Source organism: Empidonax traillii, unplaced genomic scaffold (genome assembly GCF_003031625.1).
Source record: "Empidonax traillii isolate 1590-97213 ecotype Southwest subspecies unplaced genomic scaffold, ASM303162v1 scaffold277:size2070623, whole genome shotgun sequence".
NCBI classification, from domain to species: Eukaryota; Metazoa; Chordata; class Aves; order Passeriformes; family Tyrannidae; genus Empidonax; species Empidonax traillii.
In genome coordinates, this window is record NW_020955470.1 from 1,305,207 (window position 1) to 1,325,704 (window position 20,498).

Sequence of the window (20,498 nt, forward strand, 5' to 3'; positions counted from 1 at the left end):
AATTTCACCCAGATCCACCGAGTATTAAAACACACTTTTTCCCCCCTACAATTTTTAAGTACCTCTTGTCACTGCTAGGAAAAGTTACCTTCAGTTACTACCACACTGCATACACTCATTTAAAAATGTTTTTATCAGTAATTTGACAGACAACAAGAGCTTCATCAGGCCAGTCTATGAAAAACAGACATGTATATATTTTCTAAAGCATATAGTTTTTCATAAGCCCCATGGGTGTTCCTGTATCATGACCTTAAAATTTCTAGAAGTATTACAGATGAACAGCATCCAGTTCTACCATGCCAGTAATTCTGATTAACATGCCTCTTTCATTCGCTTCGCAGATCCAGTGCAAAATTCTCCTTTTTGCTTTTAAAACAAGAAGTTCATAGAAATCAAACTACTTCCATAAAATATGTAGGATTTGACCAATAGAAAACAGCAAATAATAGTAATTTAATTTAGATATCAAAACTACTGATCACCAAAAATTATTTTTTTTTAACTACGATTAAACTTTCAATACAAACAGAAAAAGGTAAGAGTTTTGTTTCATCTCACAGTCTCACTGCAATTTGTGTTAAATTTCCAATTACACACTACAAAACCTGAACCTTCTTTTCCACCTCCTTAAGTACAATCAGTTATATGCTTTTGATCCTTGCTCTGGTAACACAGAATACCACATCAAACAACGACTGCACGAAGAGAAGTTATCCTTAGAAAACACTACAATTGTTGAATCTCTAATATACAGTTTGTGCAGGAGAAGCTAGTTTTACGGAAAAAACCAAAAACTTTGCTACCTAAAATGTACTCCATTAAAAACTCCTACACCAAGATGAAAGCTGAGTTCATCCCTTTGTCTAAAAAAAGAGAGTAGTTCTACAGTTCTATAAACTGTTTTGTCCTGGAATGCTGAACATAAGTTAAACAATGTCAGTTTTTAGCCAGAAGTAACTATAAAGTAAGGTTTCCAGAATTAATGTACAAATCTTATTGGCTCTGCCTTTACATTTTTGAAACAGCACACGTGTTTAGATTCTGACCTTTGTACATTTTCCAGATGAAAACAAAACAAAAAATCAAATTAATACTTTTAGGCAATAACCAGGCTCCTGTTACTTTCCAAGTGACAGTCAGCCAGGTAACCACTCCAAGTGGCACAGCAATTATGTTTCTGTTCTCAATACTTAGGAAGAAGGAGTGTGCTTCCACTGAAGCTGGCCTGTGAATTTTAAATTGGTTTCAGCATAAACCATTCAAACACTGCAAACAAGAAAAGGTAATTTAATTTTGCAAGTGATAAATCAATTTCTTAAAAAAAAAAACAAAACAAAAACAAAACCCAAAAAAACCCCACAAACACTAAAACCAAATAAACAAAGACCCACAAACAAAACCCCACAGCAACAACAAAACACAAACCAACTGAACTTGCTGAACAATTTTCATCTGAATTTAGCAATGAGGAAAGCCTTCAAGGAAAGAACTTTCCACTAATTTGTCAAAATCAGCAGCTGATAAACTAGTACCTACCATGAAGGAAAGGTCACCTAAGTTCGGTCTCGGCTTGCCTCACATGTCCCGCCAGGTGGTCAGTACTAGACACTCCCAACATCAGTACCAGGTGGCTCTGACCAGGCTCAGGTGCTGCCCCCACCTTCACTGCGTGCACCTTTACTAACCTGCTTCTTCCTGAAGACTAAACATTGCAAGGGTATTTTACACACTCCCTGCCATACTGCTACACCATACACCAGCTGGCTCCTTCAGGCTGCCAAACATGGGTTAGTTTGTTTTTATGCCAGCTGAACTGAACCTGTACCAACCAACCAAAGTGCTGTAATAACTCCAGACTATGATTTTGACACCATGATTTAAAGAAAGAATAAAGGCACGTGCCAGTTTGTATGTTCAGTGCCGTGTAGTCAGTTTTATTAGTTCTTCACAAGCAACTTTGTAACAGCTTCAGCAAATAGAACATCAAAACTTAAAAAAAAAAAATCACTGAAGAGGACCCTGCAATAAATATTGAAGGTGAGACAGATTGCAACTTACAGACCACAGCCACAAAAAACTTCTCCCTCAGAAGCTAAACACATCTTAAAAAGCATAGAAAACTTTAGTCTTGTAAGAAGAACAAAAGTAGTTTTGCTCAATGGTTGAATTTCCCCATGACAATGGAATGATGCCCTGGTTGTGACCTTGCCAGTAGGGGCCTCTAACAGTGCCCACTGGGACAGTTCCCTCCTGAGGGGTGAGACCACAGATCAGCTCCCAAAAAAGGGACCGTGGGTCCGTCACCTCTGAGCCAGAAGAGGTAATAAATGGCCTGCTTTATTTGGGAGAAGTACTATTAGGGTCCTTAACCTGTAGGATTCAAGGACATATCTTTTTGAAGCTCATTTGCACGCTTTGTTTTGATTCTGTCAAGGATTCAGATGCTATAGTGGCCGAATTCTTCAAGAGTTAGACATCTCTCTAACATGAAAAAGCATATTTCAGAAAGCACCCAATGAGGTACAGGCTGATATCAAGATCACTACAGTGATCTGGATCCAAGAGTACTTGTCTCCTCTTCTGAAAGGCCTGTACATGCACCTTACATCAGCTCACTCCCAGATGGTGTTACGTTATCTGGTGTTACAGCTATAAAGACAGTGAATGTCATTCTAGAACTGTAAATATCAACCTGCCTCCTTTCAATTGAGAAGCGTGATCACATACACTTTGGTGATTCATCTTCCATTACTGTCAAACAGAACTGCAAATAATACTTTATCTCAAAACATGGGAAATGGATGTTAGCCCCTGATAGAGCTTCCGGATAAAGAACCTTCCTAATTTCATAAATTGTAAAAAAGGAAAGCAAAAGAAGGAAAACAAAACACTTGATACCCTTTTAACAGCAACAAAAGGTGAAAAACAGAAATGCTGCTACTGTCTTTTACTGTCTCATACTACCATTTTTTTCTTTTGTTGTTTGCTGTTGGTTTGTTGGTGTTTTTTTTTAATCCAGTGCATGAGAAAGACCCTTCAGGAAAAAAAAAAAAAAGAGACACAGATGGAAGAAGTTGCCACTCACTGCTGTACTTTGGTGCTCTGTACAACTTCCCCAGGAAAACTCTTCCTTTGCTGAAAATGGTTCAGTGGCATCCAACTTTGGCAGTAGCACCAAAAAAAAGTCTGAGAAGAGGACAAACATCCACACATTCGCATGGAAAACACACCTTTCTCTCACAAGCTCCAACTGTTCTTTGATTAGATTTCCCAAGATCCCAAGACTTCCCAGTCAATAATTTGAAGCATGGACTTAAAGAATGCATGACATTGTTCCTCCTCTTTTTTCAATTTTTTTGAGCCCATAACCTGAAATAATTACAGACAAACCATGTTCATATGACAATATATTCCAGATAGACAGCAAACTAGGGCGCACTTAAATCAATTCCGTTTCATTCCTGATTCTAAGAAGGCAAAACCAGAAGAGCAAATTACTTCTTTTGCAAGGTGGATAATGGAAATTAATCTACCTCTACTCCCACGTCTATTGCCAGCAGCAGCTACATTCCAACAGAAGGGCAAAACTGACAGATTAGCAAGGGAGATGCGCAGAAAAATACTGCAGATAAATTTTTAACAAGAAGTGAATTTAGTAGTATCTAGGAATAAATAACCATCTATCTTCTTTCAAACAATTTTTTATATGTGCATTAGCCATTAAATAATATTTCCTGTAGGCTGAAGCAACAGGAAGGAAGGCAGGCTGTTAACTTTATATTTAAACTACCTCACAGATGCTACAATATTGTAGTGGTGAAAGGTATATCAAAGTTTCTCAAATTTAGAGTACCTATTAAAAACCAACAGAGAGATATAAATTATCAGCTAAAAGATGGCTTTTAGAGAAAGATGCCTGAACATTACTCAGTGGTATTGAACGAAATGGCTGGAAATTAAAAACACTATGCATTCAAAACAGGAAAATAAAAGCCCCAAAACTAGAACTAAAGCCAAAATGATGACTGGGTCTAGTACTAAAGAGACTCTTGAAGAAACAGATCGATAAAGCTACTGGATCATAACTCCTTGATTTCAATAGAAATTAGGTGTGATTGGGGGAAGAAAAATTAAATCTGTCCCTCTAACGTTTAATAGCATCAGTTATTGAGAACATGCATTTTTCAAAACTGATCCATGATGAAAACATGGTTTTATTACAGTGGTAGAAAACACTGTATTTGAAGTCTTAAGAAAATTTTAACATATGTCTATAGCACACATCTTAACTATTTCTGACTGCAAGTGTGATGAGTATCACAAACACTGTTTTGGAAGAGAACAAGAAATCTCAGGACAATTCCAGCCCTCCTTTAGACAAAGTTTTTGTCATATTAACCACTGTTAATACAGGATGAGTATTTAAACATACTTAGAACTTTTAGACATTCATTTCCAAAATCTTAAATAGCAAAATTTCTTGATCAACACCTATTTCAAGGACTAATACTAGTCTGCATTTGTTATCAAAGGCAATTACTGGCTCAGTGATGGAGTTAAGCATCACTGAAAAATGTTACAGCTTCAGAGAGAGGATCTAAAAGGGAACAAGTTCAGCAGTAAAACTGATGCAAAACAAATTAGGACCGGATCAGTGTAGTGACAATACATATTCATTTTTGAGGTCATCCAAAAAAGGCCATAACAGTGCTATCATGGACAACATGAGTTCAAGTTTATTCAAACCCTGCAACACTTACAAATGCCTTTTAACTCATGGAAATGGATTTTGGTTTTGTTTTTTTTACAAATCTATCACTAAAATCAGAATGGGAAAACACACTAAGCCTTTCAGTCTGTGCTCTTGGGCTAGCGAGTCTGGGTGCTTACACTTGGTTCCAGCTTGTATTCATCCCAACACTCAGAATTCTGTACATCTCATTTATAGTCTACACTGAGGCTTTCCAAGGAATATTTTCTTTCCAGCGCTGGGCAAGGATTTCTTTTCTTCTTGTCTGGTATGTTTTACAATAGACATGTCTGCTAAAAAGTTACAACATGAAAATACTATCCCTATTTATAAAAACACATTTGACATCTGCATCAAAGGGATTCAGAAGGGGCTGATGCTGTTATAAAAATCTTCATACAAGCAGGATGGTATCTGGAATGACTGAGCAGGAAAGATCATATTACTTCTCTTCCCTTCAAAATCTATTTTATACAGCAATTTTCTAGTCCCTCCATTAAGGAAGTCTTCATAATATTTACTAATTGGTCCTTTTAGCCCAGCTTTTACAAAGACCACTTTAGTCATGTAACTGGAACAGTACGTGTAAGAAAGCTGTTCTCATTATGAGCCTTTACCTGCTCAAGCTCTCAGCATCAAATTCTTACTCAGATGATTTTTTCTTAACATCATTAAGCAGAGCAATTTAAGAGTCAAAGACACAAGCGAAAAACACTTTCTGTTGTTACAGAATATTTTTTACCACTCTACCTTCCATTTTTATTATTGTTCCATTCCTTATAATCTTATCATTTTATCTGTGGTCTACAAATTACTTTTCTGAGCAACAATGCTAAAAGGATGCCTTTTATGGAAGAGATGGCAAACTGCCATATGGCTGTTCAGTTCACTCTGTGAATGCCTTGTGCCTACAACCTGCATTTTACTCCCAAGCATTTCAGACACCCTTGCCTGTCTCTATCTCCCTTCACTTCAGACCTTCCACATTTTTGTGTGACAAGGAATCCTTTAAAATGCTGAATAAGGCACTGGACATTTGATTAATATCATCTTTTTGATGTAACCCCAAAACTCTGTGTCTCCTGGGTTACTTGCTGCATCAATTTAAATCTGGATTCCTGTATTACACTGCCTAGAGACTGCAAATAGAAATTCTCTGTGATTACTTCTGCTATTTTTATCACCAAATGCACAAACACTTGAAACAGAGCTCTTCAAATATTTAAATGAAAACCCAAATTGACAAACATGATGCTTTTCTTCAAGGAAAAATGTAATACCAGTCAATTAGAAAAGTAAAAAAATGAAGAGAAAACAAAGATATTCAACAACTTTTGTTTAATACTACGAATGAAAACTGATCTACAGACCAAAAAATGTATTCAATGAAGAATAAAGAATTTAAAAAAAAAAAGGTTTTTAATTACTTGTCAGGATCAAAATTCACAGTAAGAACTTCCTGTTCAGTTCCACGCAGTAAACAGGTTATCTGTCATTCCTACTCAGCAGCGAAAGGGTTAGAAAGAGTTCCCTGAAAGGTTTTCAGTATAAAAAGCTATATATAAAGCTATCTAGAGTTATCTGTATCAACACCCTATGTCCCAAAGAAAAGGGGAAAATAATTATATATTTTCTTTAGAATTCTCATAAGACGGCTTTCAAACAATACCATAACTGATGGATGTGTATGGTAATACCTATTTACACATGAATATATTTCTTTTAACACGGTTATCTGGCATGCAGTAACTCTCACATATTTATATGGACTTCATCTTTTATGCATCCACATCGATATACCAACGTACAATATAAAAAGACCGTGTGATAATTGTATCAACCCTAGTAAGATCACCTCTTCTTCTTCTCCTAATTCATGTATGTCAAGACCTATTCCATCAGCAGAGAACACTGAGCCATTTTAAATGGCTCTTTTTCTCAAACTCTTCTCTCTCCTTCATTCACTTTTTAAAAATCACTCACCTTTTTAAAGCACAGAACTTCTGTATAATTACACTCACTTGCAGCTCATAATAGGAGCTCAAACCTGGAGTGGGAATAGTTTCTCTACAGCATGATTTTAAAGCATTTCCATTAAAATAACAGTTGAAGAATAACCATTGTAATTTGTACTAAGCTCTAAAGAAAGGGACATTTCACCATGTTTGTTATGCACTGTTCAATATTTAATTTTTCCATCAGCACTAAAACCATCTTAACTCTCTATGAAGACTGCAGCTGCACCCACATGTCCATCAACTTCCTTGATGATGACCACTGCTGTTATTTTTTGAAATAGAAAAGGGTTAAATACAGTCTGGATTCTCCATGAAAAACTTTAGTTGAAACTTTCACTAGAATACAAGTGTTACAAGGCTCCAGACATGGTAATGTCACAGGCAACCATGTCAAAATAATTAAAATATCTCTTAGCATCAGATGACCATCTTCACATCTGTACAATTCACTGATCACTACTTTTAGTTAAGTTTGCATTTATGTTCTTCTGAAATACACCTGTAAGCCAAACAGAACTTCAGTAGAAAATTTAGGACACAAATTTGGGATCTCCTCTACATGAGGAGAGCAGGGTAGAGAAAAACAAGAGCAGAGAATTTAATTAGTTCTCTCTGTCACATGTGCTGTCTGTTCTTTTACCTTTCTCCCCTTATTTCACTTCTGCCTCTCCTTCCTTTTATTTTTACCTTTGCACTTTCCTTACCACACACTGAGTCCTATTCCACCTCTATGTCCTCCTTCCACCTTGCCTTCTTGTTTCTTTCATAACTGTTCCAACAAATGAAATTTCCCAATCTAGAGGTCATCTTTGATACTGGAATACCAGAAGCAGAGCAGCAGCCCGTACCTTGAGTAATCTGTACCTTGTGACCTAAATGTGTGATTTCCAAACCATATGTTCCAGATTTACAGGAGCAGCTAAGGCCAGTAAGTCTGCAGAGATTTGACTATTTAGGTAGATTTCCCTCAGATGAGGGAACTGGACAGAACTAGCGAACAAAATGAAATATTTTTGCATAACAGATTTAGGATAAACCCCAAGTTATATCTGCATTAAACCAAGCTTAACTTCCTGACAGATGCATGAAGTACCTCTGTTCAAGTTACAAGCACTAGGCCATTATGTTGTAGGAGTACATTCTAAAAACAAACACTTTCTTAATGTCCAGAGATGTATCTTTATTCTGTTCACTGAGCAGGGAAAAAAAAAATAATTGCCTTTCCATTCATGTAAATGCATAAACAAGAGTAAACACAGGGAACAAAGAATGCAAAGTTTCTTTGGGAAACTGAACCAAAGTCAGCAAGGGACACAATAGTCCTAGAGCATTCCTGAGTAATGCAGTTTTCCTTTAAAACAGACACAATACATGCAAGAAACCAAGTGTTGATGCGCAAATGTTAACACTGACACTGTTTATACCTCATAATTCATAATGCAATCATTACAAACCCATGTCAAAAAATTTTATTCCTATGCTTACTGAATTAATGCTTTTTCCAAGCTGAACAGTCAGCCAAAACCAGTTTCAAGTTGTTTCTTTACAGAAAAAGAAGCTGGAGACAAATTCAAATATTTTTGGTATCATTCTACTACTTTTCTGTCCTTGGGTCTTTGGAATTTTCTCCTGCTTCTCTTCAAAACACAAACTTTAACAAAGTATTAGAGATCAGAGACACCTTCACTTATGCATGCTTTTCTTTGAGCAGGTATGCACGAATACTTTTGGGTGGAGGCTGCTGTCATTTCAACTAAACTATTAATACAAACATACTTTTGTTAGCAAAAGTATGCTTTTCATCTACAGTCACAAATATATGCACGTCTGAGAGGGAAACATACTCCTTACTAGAGAAATTACTAAATGTTACGTATTACAAGTTCACGTTTCTAGTTGCTTATAATTTTTTAACTACAAATCTCTCAATCTGAATAAAACACCTGTATCAGATTAAGGGATTAAAAAAAAAAACACAAACAACTGCCAACTTGCTCAGGTTTACTTCCTAAAATAACTGTTAGCAGAAAGAAAATATTTTAGTTTGCTCCTGTCAGAATTACTGGAAACCTTTATTTCAAAAAGCTGCGTTATTCTGAGAATTTGCAACAAGCATTGAAAGCTTTGTGGTTTTGTGACTCTGTACACTACTGAAGAGCAGCGAGTATCCAACCCCTGACCACCAAGACCCACTGCACCAGCAAGATACCCATTCATGCAGCTGGAATTCTTTGCCCTTCCAGAAGCTGTCTTCTTCCCAAACACCCATCCTGAACGGTCTCTTTGCCACATTATGCTCTGGATGACAGCAGGCAAAGTCTGGAAAAGTGCAAGGAGATCCAGCCCAAAGCCTTGCCAAGGAGTGCACCGACAATGCTGGGCTCACACACTCGCAAGGGACTTGCCTGTGGTTGGAAATTTGTCTCTCCTAAATTGTAAGCCATAGTAAGGCTGCTCTGACCTGGGTCCAATTAAGCTTGTCCTTATAACCATACAAATAATGCTTTATTTCTTTCTGATTATCAAAAGAGTGACTGTAGAAATTATTAAAACTTCATTTCTAAAGGTGGCTAAGCACATAATAAATAGTGATGCTTTCAGCCACCACTCATCATAACCCAGATTTTAATTTGAATATACATATTTTTAAGAAATTAATGTTTTTCTATATGGTCCCTGATTTAATGATATCCTTCTACAACCTATACATATATTTACATTTCCTCCTTGCACTTCTTTATCCCTTCCACTGCTCTAATCTACCCATTATCTACACATTACAGACCTACAGGAAAGTTACAAACTAATCAGAGCTTTCTGGTTTTCTTTAATTGCAGGAAGAAAACTGTAAATTATCTTAACTGTACTGGTGAAGTACCATTTATCATCACAAAGCTGGCATGAATGTGGTTGTGTGCAGAGTTTTCTCTGATGCTCTGGTTGCTACAATTTACCTATTATTTCAAAATTTCTATGAACAGTACATAGGTAAAGCAATTCCAACTGAATAAAGGAACTAAAGACACATCTTTAAAATTGGTATTGTAAGCTAGAACGCATATTTTACCTAAGCAGTGATTTCGTATCACTTAGGCACAAACAGTGGGTTAAAGCAAGATACATACTTGCATTTTCTATCTCAGGTTTTCAAAGAAGCAACCAACACACCAACAGAAGCCCACGGGGGAGGAGAGGGACAGCTGTAGTATTTTCCTGTTAAAATACACCACTATCTGAGAAAAGACGCCAAAACAAACTGAAGTAAAACAAAACAAAATAAAAATAAACACAAGCTACCGAGATGCCAAACGATACATAAAGCACGGCAATTTTTGAGTTTAAAGAACAGCACTGTTACCTCTAAAAACTCCTCTGCTAATTCATATTAAGGCAAGTAAAATACAAATTTTTAGCTATGGTAAATACTTTAAAACAGCTGCTGCAAAAGTCATGGGTTATTACTCATCAGAATAAGTCTCAAATCAACATGTAAGTTGTAATGTCAAAAGTACAGTCCTTGTAAAAGAACAAATGCTTTACTGTGCATTTTCGAATTTTGCAGACACAGTATAATAAATCTTAAATATGCACTTGAAACCTGCAAAAAGTTAGATGGATTTTCTAAAAAGGGGTTCATTTTTATGTATATGTCTGTCCTATCCAATTTAGTAATTGTTATTAGTATTAGTAGGAATTAGTTGTTGTCACTGATTAATACTAATACACCCATGCAGGACAATTAAATATATATTTTTTAAAAAACAACCAATTAACAAATCAACTAGGGACCTAAAAAACATTCCCAAGTGTAAAGAATGTAATTTCAGAGGTCACCTTAACTCCAGGTGCCAATTCAAAATTATGACACCAATACAACAAAGCTCTGCCTTGAGACAAGGTAATTGCTTCTACCTCTCTGTGATTGTCTGTAAGTGATGTAAAGGACGCAGCAGAGACCTGAACAGAGTTTAATTCAAAGTTCACATATGACTCTTAATCCCAAGTACAGCTTTTTTTCTTTTTCACACAGCTTATGCCTCAGCTCATCATTTCTGAAACAGGATAATGCTGATGTAACTTCCACAATACATTTCAAGGACAAAACTAATACTGACAAAGAGTTCAACTGCAGGGCTTGTAGGTATTTAGAAACATTTGTTGAGGAGAAAAAAAAAAAAAGTATGGAGACAACAGCATTTACAATGAGCTCTCACCAACATTCTGTTTGAATTAATTAAGGAATACTCTCAGTCTGACATTTCAAGTGTACTGATTTAGCAAAGAAAAGATACCACCACCAGGTCTGAGCTCCTTCCCAGAGGTTTTCAATTTACATTTGCTAATCAACTTTTCCAATTTGTTGTTCTCTCCCAAGAAAGCAATATGCAAACAGGACAAATTGACAGTACAGAAGCAGTTTGATTATTTATAAAGGCAAAAGAAAAAAAACAATCCCCCAAAACTTAAGTTTGAGAATTGTTACTTAAAGAAACAGAGTGAAAAAGCATAAAAGAAATATGCTTTTAAATTGGTATTTGAACACATTACAAATTATTTGAGTACAAGCCTTTATGCTCTCAGTTATTAACAAAAGACTTAGTGGATGCATTGCTATTTTACCTTACAAGAATATAATCAGGGAAGGCATAAAATCTGAGTTTAAAATACACACTTCTGCACAATACACACATACACAAGCACACCATTAGTAATCATTTCCTGTAACTTACTCATTATTAACCTTCCATGTTGTTTCACAAATATTTTCCTTTTTTTTGTTACTTTTAATCGATAACTATTGAAACTGACAGAAATTACAAGCCATAATAAAATTAAACTTTCAAAATATATTAAAAATGTGACCTTTTAAAGGGTTTTTGTCAAATAATAAATCAACTAGTTAAACTAAGAGATTCTAACATGTCCCTTAATGAGAATATTGACAATAATGGCTTTCCCTCTTCACAATCCCAACAAGAGGACTATCAAGAGAATCATGACTATAGGTATTCATAAGCAAGCTTCTTAAAGCACCCTGTAAAGTTTTAGATATGTAACACATACATGCTAATAAATCAAGGTACATTTATGCACTTCCCTCCATACAACATTCCAGTTCTCCATTTACCAGTGAGTCTGTTTAGTATAATCATAATTAACATCTGAAACCAAGGTCCTGTGTTAGTGAATTAAGATAATTTTGTTCTTCCCCATTATCACCGTTTCAGCTATCAAAGACAGCAAATTTTCAGATTTTTACTAATCTCACGTAATCAGCATTAGAGTTTAAAATTACCCCATAAATCTGCAGAACCTGATTGACAGATTCAAATTCTCATTAAATACACATGGCAGAGCTGCAAATAACAAGATGAAAAGAACGGTGACTATCCTAAGGCGTTACATGACACATTTGGAAAACTTCTTAAACACCTATTTGTTTATCTACATTTTCTGGTAAAACGCACAGAAGACATCATTTTAAAAACTGCACTGATATTCAACTACTAAACATCTCACTTCTCTACTCTGATAAGTAAATCTACCTTCAACATGACCCGGAGGGATGAATGATTTGATGAGATACACTTCAATTTCAAGCTATTTAAAAAAAAAAAAAAAAAAAAAGCTCGGACGCCACCTCTTCTCTTGATGACTGGCCTCAGTATCTAGCGGTACTGACTGACCCTTCAGTCAGTCTGCTCGTGACAGAAAGATGAAGCACTACACACCCTTCAGAGACAGCTACGACCCGTCCCATAACCCACAGCAGCCGATGGATCGACACGGTCTCTAAATACAGCCTGTCAGCCACACAAAGATAAGGTGTCTTTAGCTGCGTGCAGAGAGGTGTTACCCTCAAACACAAAGATACTGCTGCCACAACCACGCTTGCTCCACAGGCCCTTCTACATGCAGAATATTTCACCCTGGCTCTCAGCAAGAAAATGTGGTTTAAATTGTGCTCTACTTTTAAAAACACATATAAGTACGCCTACGTAAAATGCTTAATCAAGCGCGTGAAAACAGTAACATGACCACGGGAGGTGTTTTCTAAAGCAGAGATACCACCGCGCTAATTACAGAGCGCAGATTTGCTCTATCTTGCTCTTACAAAAAGGAAATACAGAGATCTTTGTTAGGGCTATCACGGGCTCATGCACTCTAAGACACTCAGCAGGTGATACCTGCGTGCCCAGCATCCAGCACCGCCGAACAACAGGGGGAAGCCCGGGAGGTTAAAGTTTGCCGCGGGATACGGGAAACCTCCCGCGGGCTCCGCCGTTTGGCGTCAGCGCGGGCGGGAGGTGCCCGCGGTGCCGCCGCTGCCCGTGCCCGCTCACCGAGCCCACCCCCGCACGGCCGCCGGGACCGGGGCTGTCCGGGAGCCGCTCCCGGCACAGCGAGCCCAATGGCCGGGATCCCCTTCCCTGCCCGGCCGCGCACCTGAGCCCGGGGGCTGCGGGAGCCCCCCCGTCCTCCCAACCCCCGGGCCCGGCGAGGCGGGGGAGCCTTACCCGGGAACTGCTGCGGCGGTGGCGGCGGCGGCGGCTGCTCGTCCTCGCCGCTCTCGGAGTCGGTCTGCATGGGCTCCTCGGCGAAGTTGACCCCGCGGGCGTCGGGGGGGCCCCGGCGCTGGCTGCCCCTGTCATGGCCGGTGCCCGCCTTGCGGCCGCTCGGCTCCTTCTCCGCCGCCGCCGCCGCCTTGGTCGTCGCCGCCTCCTCCTTGAGGCGCCCGAAGTACTGGAGGGCGAACTCCAGCAGGTCCCCGGGCTGGCTCCGCAGCACCTCTACCGTGAAGCCCTGCAGCAGCTCCGTCAGCCCCGCCGGGATGGAGATGCTCATGCCGGGGCCGGCCGGGGGGGCGCAGCCCGGCCGGGAAGGGGGAGGGAGAGGGGAAGGGGAGAGGAGAAGGAGGAGGAGGAGGAGGAGAAGGGAGGGAGAGCCGGGAGTCGGCGGCCCGGGGACGAGGCGCGCCCGGCGGATCGCCCGTGGGCAGCGGGAAGGGGCGGGCGGCGGCGGAGCAGGTGGGAGCGGGCGGGGGGCGGACCCGCGGGGGGCAGCGGCTCTCGCAGCCTCGGCGGCGGCGGCGCCTCCTCCCCCCGCGCCGGGGGAACCCGCGCACATGTGACCCGGGAAACCATGACAACCTCCCGCCGGGGACTGCGGCCGCCGCGCCCCGCCCGCGCCGCCGCGGGGAGCCGGGCCCGCGGCACCGACCCACGGCGGGCAGGGCAGGCAGGGCAGGGCGGCCGCCGGCATCTCCGCGCCCCCGCGATGACCCCCCGCCCCGCCGGGCACCGCGGCACCCCGGGGCTCCCGGGCTCTGGGCGCCTCTCCCTGCGGGGAGGTCCACGCATCCATGGATTCCTGATGAGCGGACGTGTCCCCGCTCAGGGAAGGACCGCAGTACATGTAGCGTTTCGTAGCTGGCTCCTGCTCTGCTTTTTCACAGCCATGCACCACCTTAAAGCTATTCTCCACATCATTCATATGCATAGATGTGCTGTCTATTTATATTCGTCTATAGATGAATAGAGGGGTGATGTGCTAGCAAACTCATCCTGTTTGTCAGCTGATTGTCTAAGGTCCATGGAAAATTTAGATGGAGAAAGAAACAATTGTTAGAAAAGGGGAGGAAAAGTCCAATTTAAACACTGCCGAGTGCCAATACTCAGCATAAACACTCTTCCAAGCCATGCTGCAGAAACTACTTAGCACAGCGGTAAGTGGGTGCTGCTTGTCATCACCAGGAAGCTTAAATGCTTTAAGTAGAGTAGGTAGCAATTACGGGTGCCATGTTTTCCAAGGTTTCACTGAATGCTTCTTGAAAGTGAGATCTGTGGAATGCATGAAAACCGCATCCCCTCCTGGTTTGCAATCACCCTTGAACATTGGCCAACGTTTGGGGTTCTGGAAATATCTGTTGGAGTCCTTTTTTTAACGCACCAAGGAAATTAACTGCTAAAATGTCTAAGGCTGGGACTACATGGCTGTTTGATAATTGATTTCCGTTAACATTAAGCATTACTCAAATTGCCTTGAGATATGCTTCCTGAGGGCGTAGGGTAAGATAAGCAGCAAAATGTAGTAGCAAGATACTGAAAGACTTGACCTCAAGAAAATAATGTGACAGCAAAATACACTAATCTTTACAACACTTTTCACGTAGATAGGTATCTCAAAGCCAGTTTTAAATTTAATTACTTTCCAAGTGGAACCCAATGCCCGCAGTGTATGCCTTTCCAAATAGAGCTTGGTTCACAAGTTGGGTCTTCAAAGTAGATAGACCAGGTTAATTAGTGAGTGAACCATGCCAGTATTGGTGATATTACTGCCCTGCAGCAGGCAAGAAACACCCCTACCAGTCGAGCTGTGGAATACCTTTGAGCAGCATCTTGTGGCTTCATTTCATTCTGCAGGAAAAGCGTACAGCTAGCCGTTATAAAGTACTTATTTGAAGTTAAATTCACTGACGTTTAGCTAAGTCAACTAAGTTCAAGCTAAGTCATCTTGGGGCAGACTCTGAGTGCTCTCTGCTCCATCAGCAGGCTCTAAGTGTCTCAGGGACTCTCAGCCCAGCCAGCACACCCCCACTTCTTGCCATGCCCTGGTGCCAGCAGGTCCTGACCACAGCTGCCTGTGCAAAGCTCTGCTGGCACAGCCACTAGCCACACCCATTACAATGGCTGAGGCTGAAGTGCAGCGGGAGAGATGACATCTGTACTTTATGGACAGGTGCATAACTTACTCATTCTAGAGGGTGGTTTAGCTAGAAATGCCAGATTAGCTCATTTACAAGTTTAGGAGCTTAAAAACCTTCTCACACTACTGAGAGGGCTGATCTGTTTGTGACCAGGTTCAGAGATACCTAAGCTTTGAGGAAATTCCCAAGAAGGGAAGTGTTAGTAATTAGTGTCTTCTAGGCACTGGGTGTTCTGTGAGCATATAATATTCCATTTACCGGAGTCTTCCAGGACTAAAAAGGTTGTCATCTCTGAGGTTTTCTCTTAGCCAGACAGGGTTATTCTAGGAATTTACCAGCAGCATAGTGCCTTTTGCCATCTAATCAAGGACTCCCCTAGCTTTGCCAGAGCCTCCCATCCTCCCAGTTGTGAAAGGAGATTGCTTCTCTGAGGACTTCCTGAAGAGCCAGCCTTTGATGTTTTTATGTAAAGCTGGAGTAATTTGAATAAGAGATTCCTAAGTGGCAGCACTCTAAAGAATGCTTCTTTAAAAAAAAAAATTCAAAACAGCCTAAAACATTTGTGTCTAGTGAAACTTATCTTGAGTTTTGTGCATCTCAAAGGATGGCAGTGAACTTTGTAGTTCAAGTTTGTGTCATCTGGTTTCCTTAGATACTTTCTGTTCCAAGGATCTTGCATTGATATTTAAATTGCTTTTAAATCCACATAAGGAGGACAGCTGTTGAAAAAATGTGTTATGTCTAGCGGAGTGAACAGTTAGATAATGAGAGTATCGTATCGGTTCACACCTCTCCAATGAGTTTTATTAGTTGCTACTAATCTTTGTATGTCATTCTAGTTCAGCTGTAAATATCTTTCTGAAATGAAAGAGAATATAAAACCTTCAAAAAGCCTTCTGTACTGAAAAAAGATTGGACAGAACATTCCCCTCACAATTCCCAAGGAAACAACCTAAAGACTTTGTTGTCTTCTTTCCTCCTAGCCAATAGATGCACTCTTCATAGCACACTGCTTTACCAGCTCTGCCTGTCACTCTGTCCCTTCACCTGGTTCAAGGCTGTGAAAAACTAGAAGACTAGAGCTAATAGGTGAGAAATAACAAACACTGTGTCTCCCACAGGACAATTCCAGCATGCTTCAGAATGTGGTTGGGACTGCTCTGTCAGAGATCAGAGAACGAGATCTTTTCTGATCACACGGAGGACAACGAACAGAGTGCAGAAGGAAGGAGTGTCAGACTTCCGGGCCTTGCCTTCACCAGGGTAAATGCAAACTTAGTAAATTCAGTAAACTTGAGCTAACAAAGTCCATCCAGCAGCCAAATACAAGCCTTTTTTTTCCTGCCAGAGGTCAGTGTTTTGCCTTATAGGAACATTCTTCTGCAGTCCTTACAGATATGCTCCCAAACAACCATCTTCTGATGAACCCTGGCTAAGCCTGCAATGCAGTAGGTGCCATACAGAGGGGGCAGGAGTGTGCACTTAACATCGTGAGTGTAAACCTGCATGATGCCCTTTCTGTCTTATGGAAAGTAATTTTAGCGAGCACTCTAGTGCAGTACAGGCTTTTAAACCCTGCTTTTAGTTACCTTGTTGCAGGCAAGAGGAACTAGTAACTCGCAGCTGCGGTTCACAATGGAAAGAGTTTATACTACACTTGAGAAAATACAGGACAAAACTTGGCCCTATACCTACTGCAGCATAGTAGGGAAAGACTGACATTTGCTTTTGGGAGATATTACTCCATCTATTTCCTACGTTTTAAAAATCAGTTTGTGTTATCTTAAATCTTTTGTCCAGGTTTTTGAAACTTCAAATGCAGATGCACTTTGCATACTGCATGACTAAAAGCTGCTGCTGAGAATGCATCTGCAAATCCCTTCATGCTTTATATTTACTTCAAAATCCATTTAGCTATATGGCAATGTTTTTTCTTGCTGGCTCCTGATCAAGCAATAGCTGGTTTGTAAGTTTTGAACAACCACAGTTCATAAGAATAATTATGTACCAATTTCTGATCTTCCAAAATACCTTTAAAATGTTACATGTATTGACTTTCTTTCTTTCTTTTTTTTTCTTTTCTTTCTTTTTTTTTTTCCCTCCCTCTCAGCTCCTGCTGGCTTACTAGGCAAATCTGGCTCACAGAATCATTTTACTGACTGTTTTTAATGGCAGTCATTCAGCCATGGATTTTCCAGCAATAACAAAACTTGCAGTTGTGCAGATTCATAGTTTCCCACTTTTCTATTTTTCTCATTAGAACGATGTGTCACTGTTATTACATTACAAAATCCATTGCCAAACCCAAATCTATATATCAGAAAAATTTTCAATTCTACCAACAATATAAGAAACTAGTGCCTGTAATGCATTAATCAGATTTGAACACATCCTCATAATTCTTCCTTCAACAGAATCTCCTGTTCTTCATATAATACCTTTACTCTGCCTGTGCCTATTGTTCTACAGATTCAAAATATTTAACTCTTCCTCTGTCAAATGTAAATCTAGTTAATGGCAAGAACCAAGTCGCCACTTACATACTCAAGTAAAATTGTTACTTATGCCAATAAAGGTTTTCCCTGAGCAAACAGAAAGGCCAAGTTCAAAACCTGGATGGAAGGAATTCAACTGAGGAAGCAGAATAGTGGTGAAGCAGTGTTAATGAAATAGCCCCTACCATTTTCAGTGCCAGTTCACAATGAGTTTAACCAGATATATGGTTTGAGGAGTTTCCTCACACAAAATGTCACCTGCTAAACCTTGAAAAAGTGTTACTTTCTCCTCCCTTGTGTCACCTTTTCAGCACTTGTATGGCTATGCAGTCAGTGAAATTAAATGCTTGATAGAGCTGAGATGAGTCATCATGCTGTCAGGGAGAAAAGAGCAGAAATCACGGCTCAGGAGGAGGAGTATCAGACTATCAGCAATTCAAATTCAGGTTGTCTTATGTTGGTCATGAAACCAAGTCTTCCAACAACCTCATCTACTGAGATAATATGTTCAGAAGAATTGCAGGTATCACATCTTCTAAACAGCTGTTGATTTCCACTGAAATCTGTTATTTGTGGTCCTTGATATTCAGAAACTACTGGATACTGTCTCTTAGAAAATTGGTCCTTTTTATGTGGGCACTCATTTTAGGCACTCATAATCACCCGTAATTTCAGAAAAAAATGTTACTAGAATTTTTAAAGACAATATAGTCAGTGCTGAATTTGCGTTTAAAAGTAAACCTTCTCATTTTAAAAGCAACAAAATAAAATGACAATGTAGATATAGGAGAGTTCAGCTATTTTGAGGATCTTACTTCGTTGATGTTTTGCTTTTATTACGTTACTGCTTTTAAAAAAATGGCATTATACACTGTAAAGACAACCTGTTAAATGGCTAACAGAGACATCTCTCCAAGTAGCTGACAACAGAAAATCATCCTCAGATGGAGAAGATCCGATCCCCAGGAACTGACAGTAGGCTGCTTCTGTTAACACCTCCTGTAATCACAGGGGAGCAAGTAGAAATGCTGCTGATATAATTTCCAGATGACACAAAACCCAGTCACAACAGTTATGTCAGTGAGCTTAGGAAAGCATGGAGTGATTTGGGTGACTTGTCCATTTAAAGAAAATCTTTCTTTACACAGCTGCATATTAAGTCATTGACTTCAGAAGACAGAGTGCAAGAGGTTTTTACAGACTGGAAAGACTTTATCTTGGAAAGCAGCACTTCTAAAAGGGTTTGGGGATCAAAACAGAGAAACAACTCAACTTCTGTTTCCAGAATAATTCTGTAGAGAAAGGGGCTAATGAGATTCTTGCTTATTTCAAGAGGGAGACCAAAAATAGGAATTGGGAGTCTTTCCTCTTTAAAGCACTCCTGAGACCAGTAAAAAAAAAGTACAGATTTGGTGTTCATATGTTCAAAAGAATGTGGATAAATAGGAGAGGTGCAGAAAAGAGACACAGGAATTATTCATAAGCTGAAGGAAATGCCTTGAAGTGAAAAGACTGTGAGAGTTCACAGCCTTTATTTAAGCACTTGTTGCTATGCTCAGTAGAAGAGACTTATATGATCTAAGTGATGAAGGACATCAGTCTTGATAGTCTAATAGCACCTTTAAGGAAAAGAATAGTATCAGTCTTGCCTATCAGAAATGGTTCAATGTCTTCTCTTTGAAAGTCAAACTCTTTCATGTCACTAGAGGAACAAATAAATATCCCAAAACATGCAGTAGTTCTTAGATCTTACAAAATATGAAGCAATAGTTAGAAAATCATAGTACAAATCTGCTTTTAAAAACCAACAGTCAGCCCCATGGATGCTTGGGTATTATTTAAATGAAAAAGATCTATAGTGAATCAATAGTTTTGCTTCATTTTCCCTTGGTGGAGCTGGGGAATCCAATTATTTTTGAAAAATTAACTTTCTCCCTGCCTCTTCTCCTCCTTTTTAGTCCCAAGCTTAGGTATGGCACCTTCAGATCATCTACTTCGTGGCAAATACAGCGAACAAAGGAGTAGAAATAGCTGTTGGATGAAGAACAACCCTACAATTCCATGCCTTGCATTTCTCGTTAACTGTCAATGTTCCACTAAAACAAAAAAAACCCAACCCATTATGAGAATTAACTTAGGTTTCTTGGTAGCTAATATCCAAAAGGAGGGGCTCAGAGCTGTGGAGTCTCTGCTTCTGAGTGATGTCTTCTGGGAAAGAGGCAACTTTTTCAGTGGACATTAACTGTTGGGCTTTTGATTTGGGTTGTTTTTTGGTTTTGTGGGTTTGGTTTGATTGTCTGGGGTTGTTTCGGTTTGTCTGTTTTGGTGGGTTTTGTTGTTTTTTGGTTTTAGGTTTTTTTTCTTCTTCCTGAGGGATTTAATTGTTACTCATTATTTTCTTGAAGAAATTATTCTTTATTCTTGAAACGAGGAATAAAGCATCTGCATAAATACTAGTCAAAGAGGACAAATAAGCAATAGCTGAAATATTTTCTTTAGTTTAAACCTTAATGCAGCAGTAACGT

At 39.7% G+C, this 20,498-nt stretch overlaps 1 protein-coding gene across 1 annotated transcript in view; it reads right to left on the reverse strand.

Annotated features, from left to right (window-relative positions):
* Window positions 1–13,791, reverse strand: part of PRKAR2B (protein kinase cAMP-dependent type II regulatory subunit beta) — an 85,136-nt gene extending 71,345 nt beyond the window's left edge. Inside the window, exon 1 of the mRNA XM_027890112.1 lies at window positions 13,290–13,791. Within this exon, the coding sequence (XP_027745913.1) occupies window positions 13,290–13,617 (328 nt within the window). The 5' untranslated portion in view covers window positions 13,618–13,791. The remainder of the gene's footprint in view (window positions 1–13,289) is intronic.
* Between the last annotated feature and the right edge of the window lie 6,707 nt (window positions 13,792–20,498).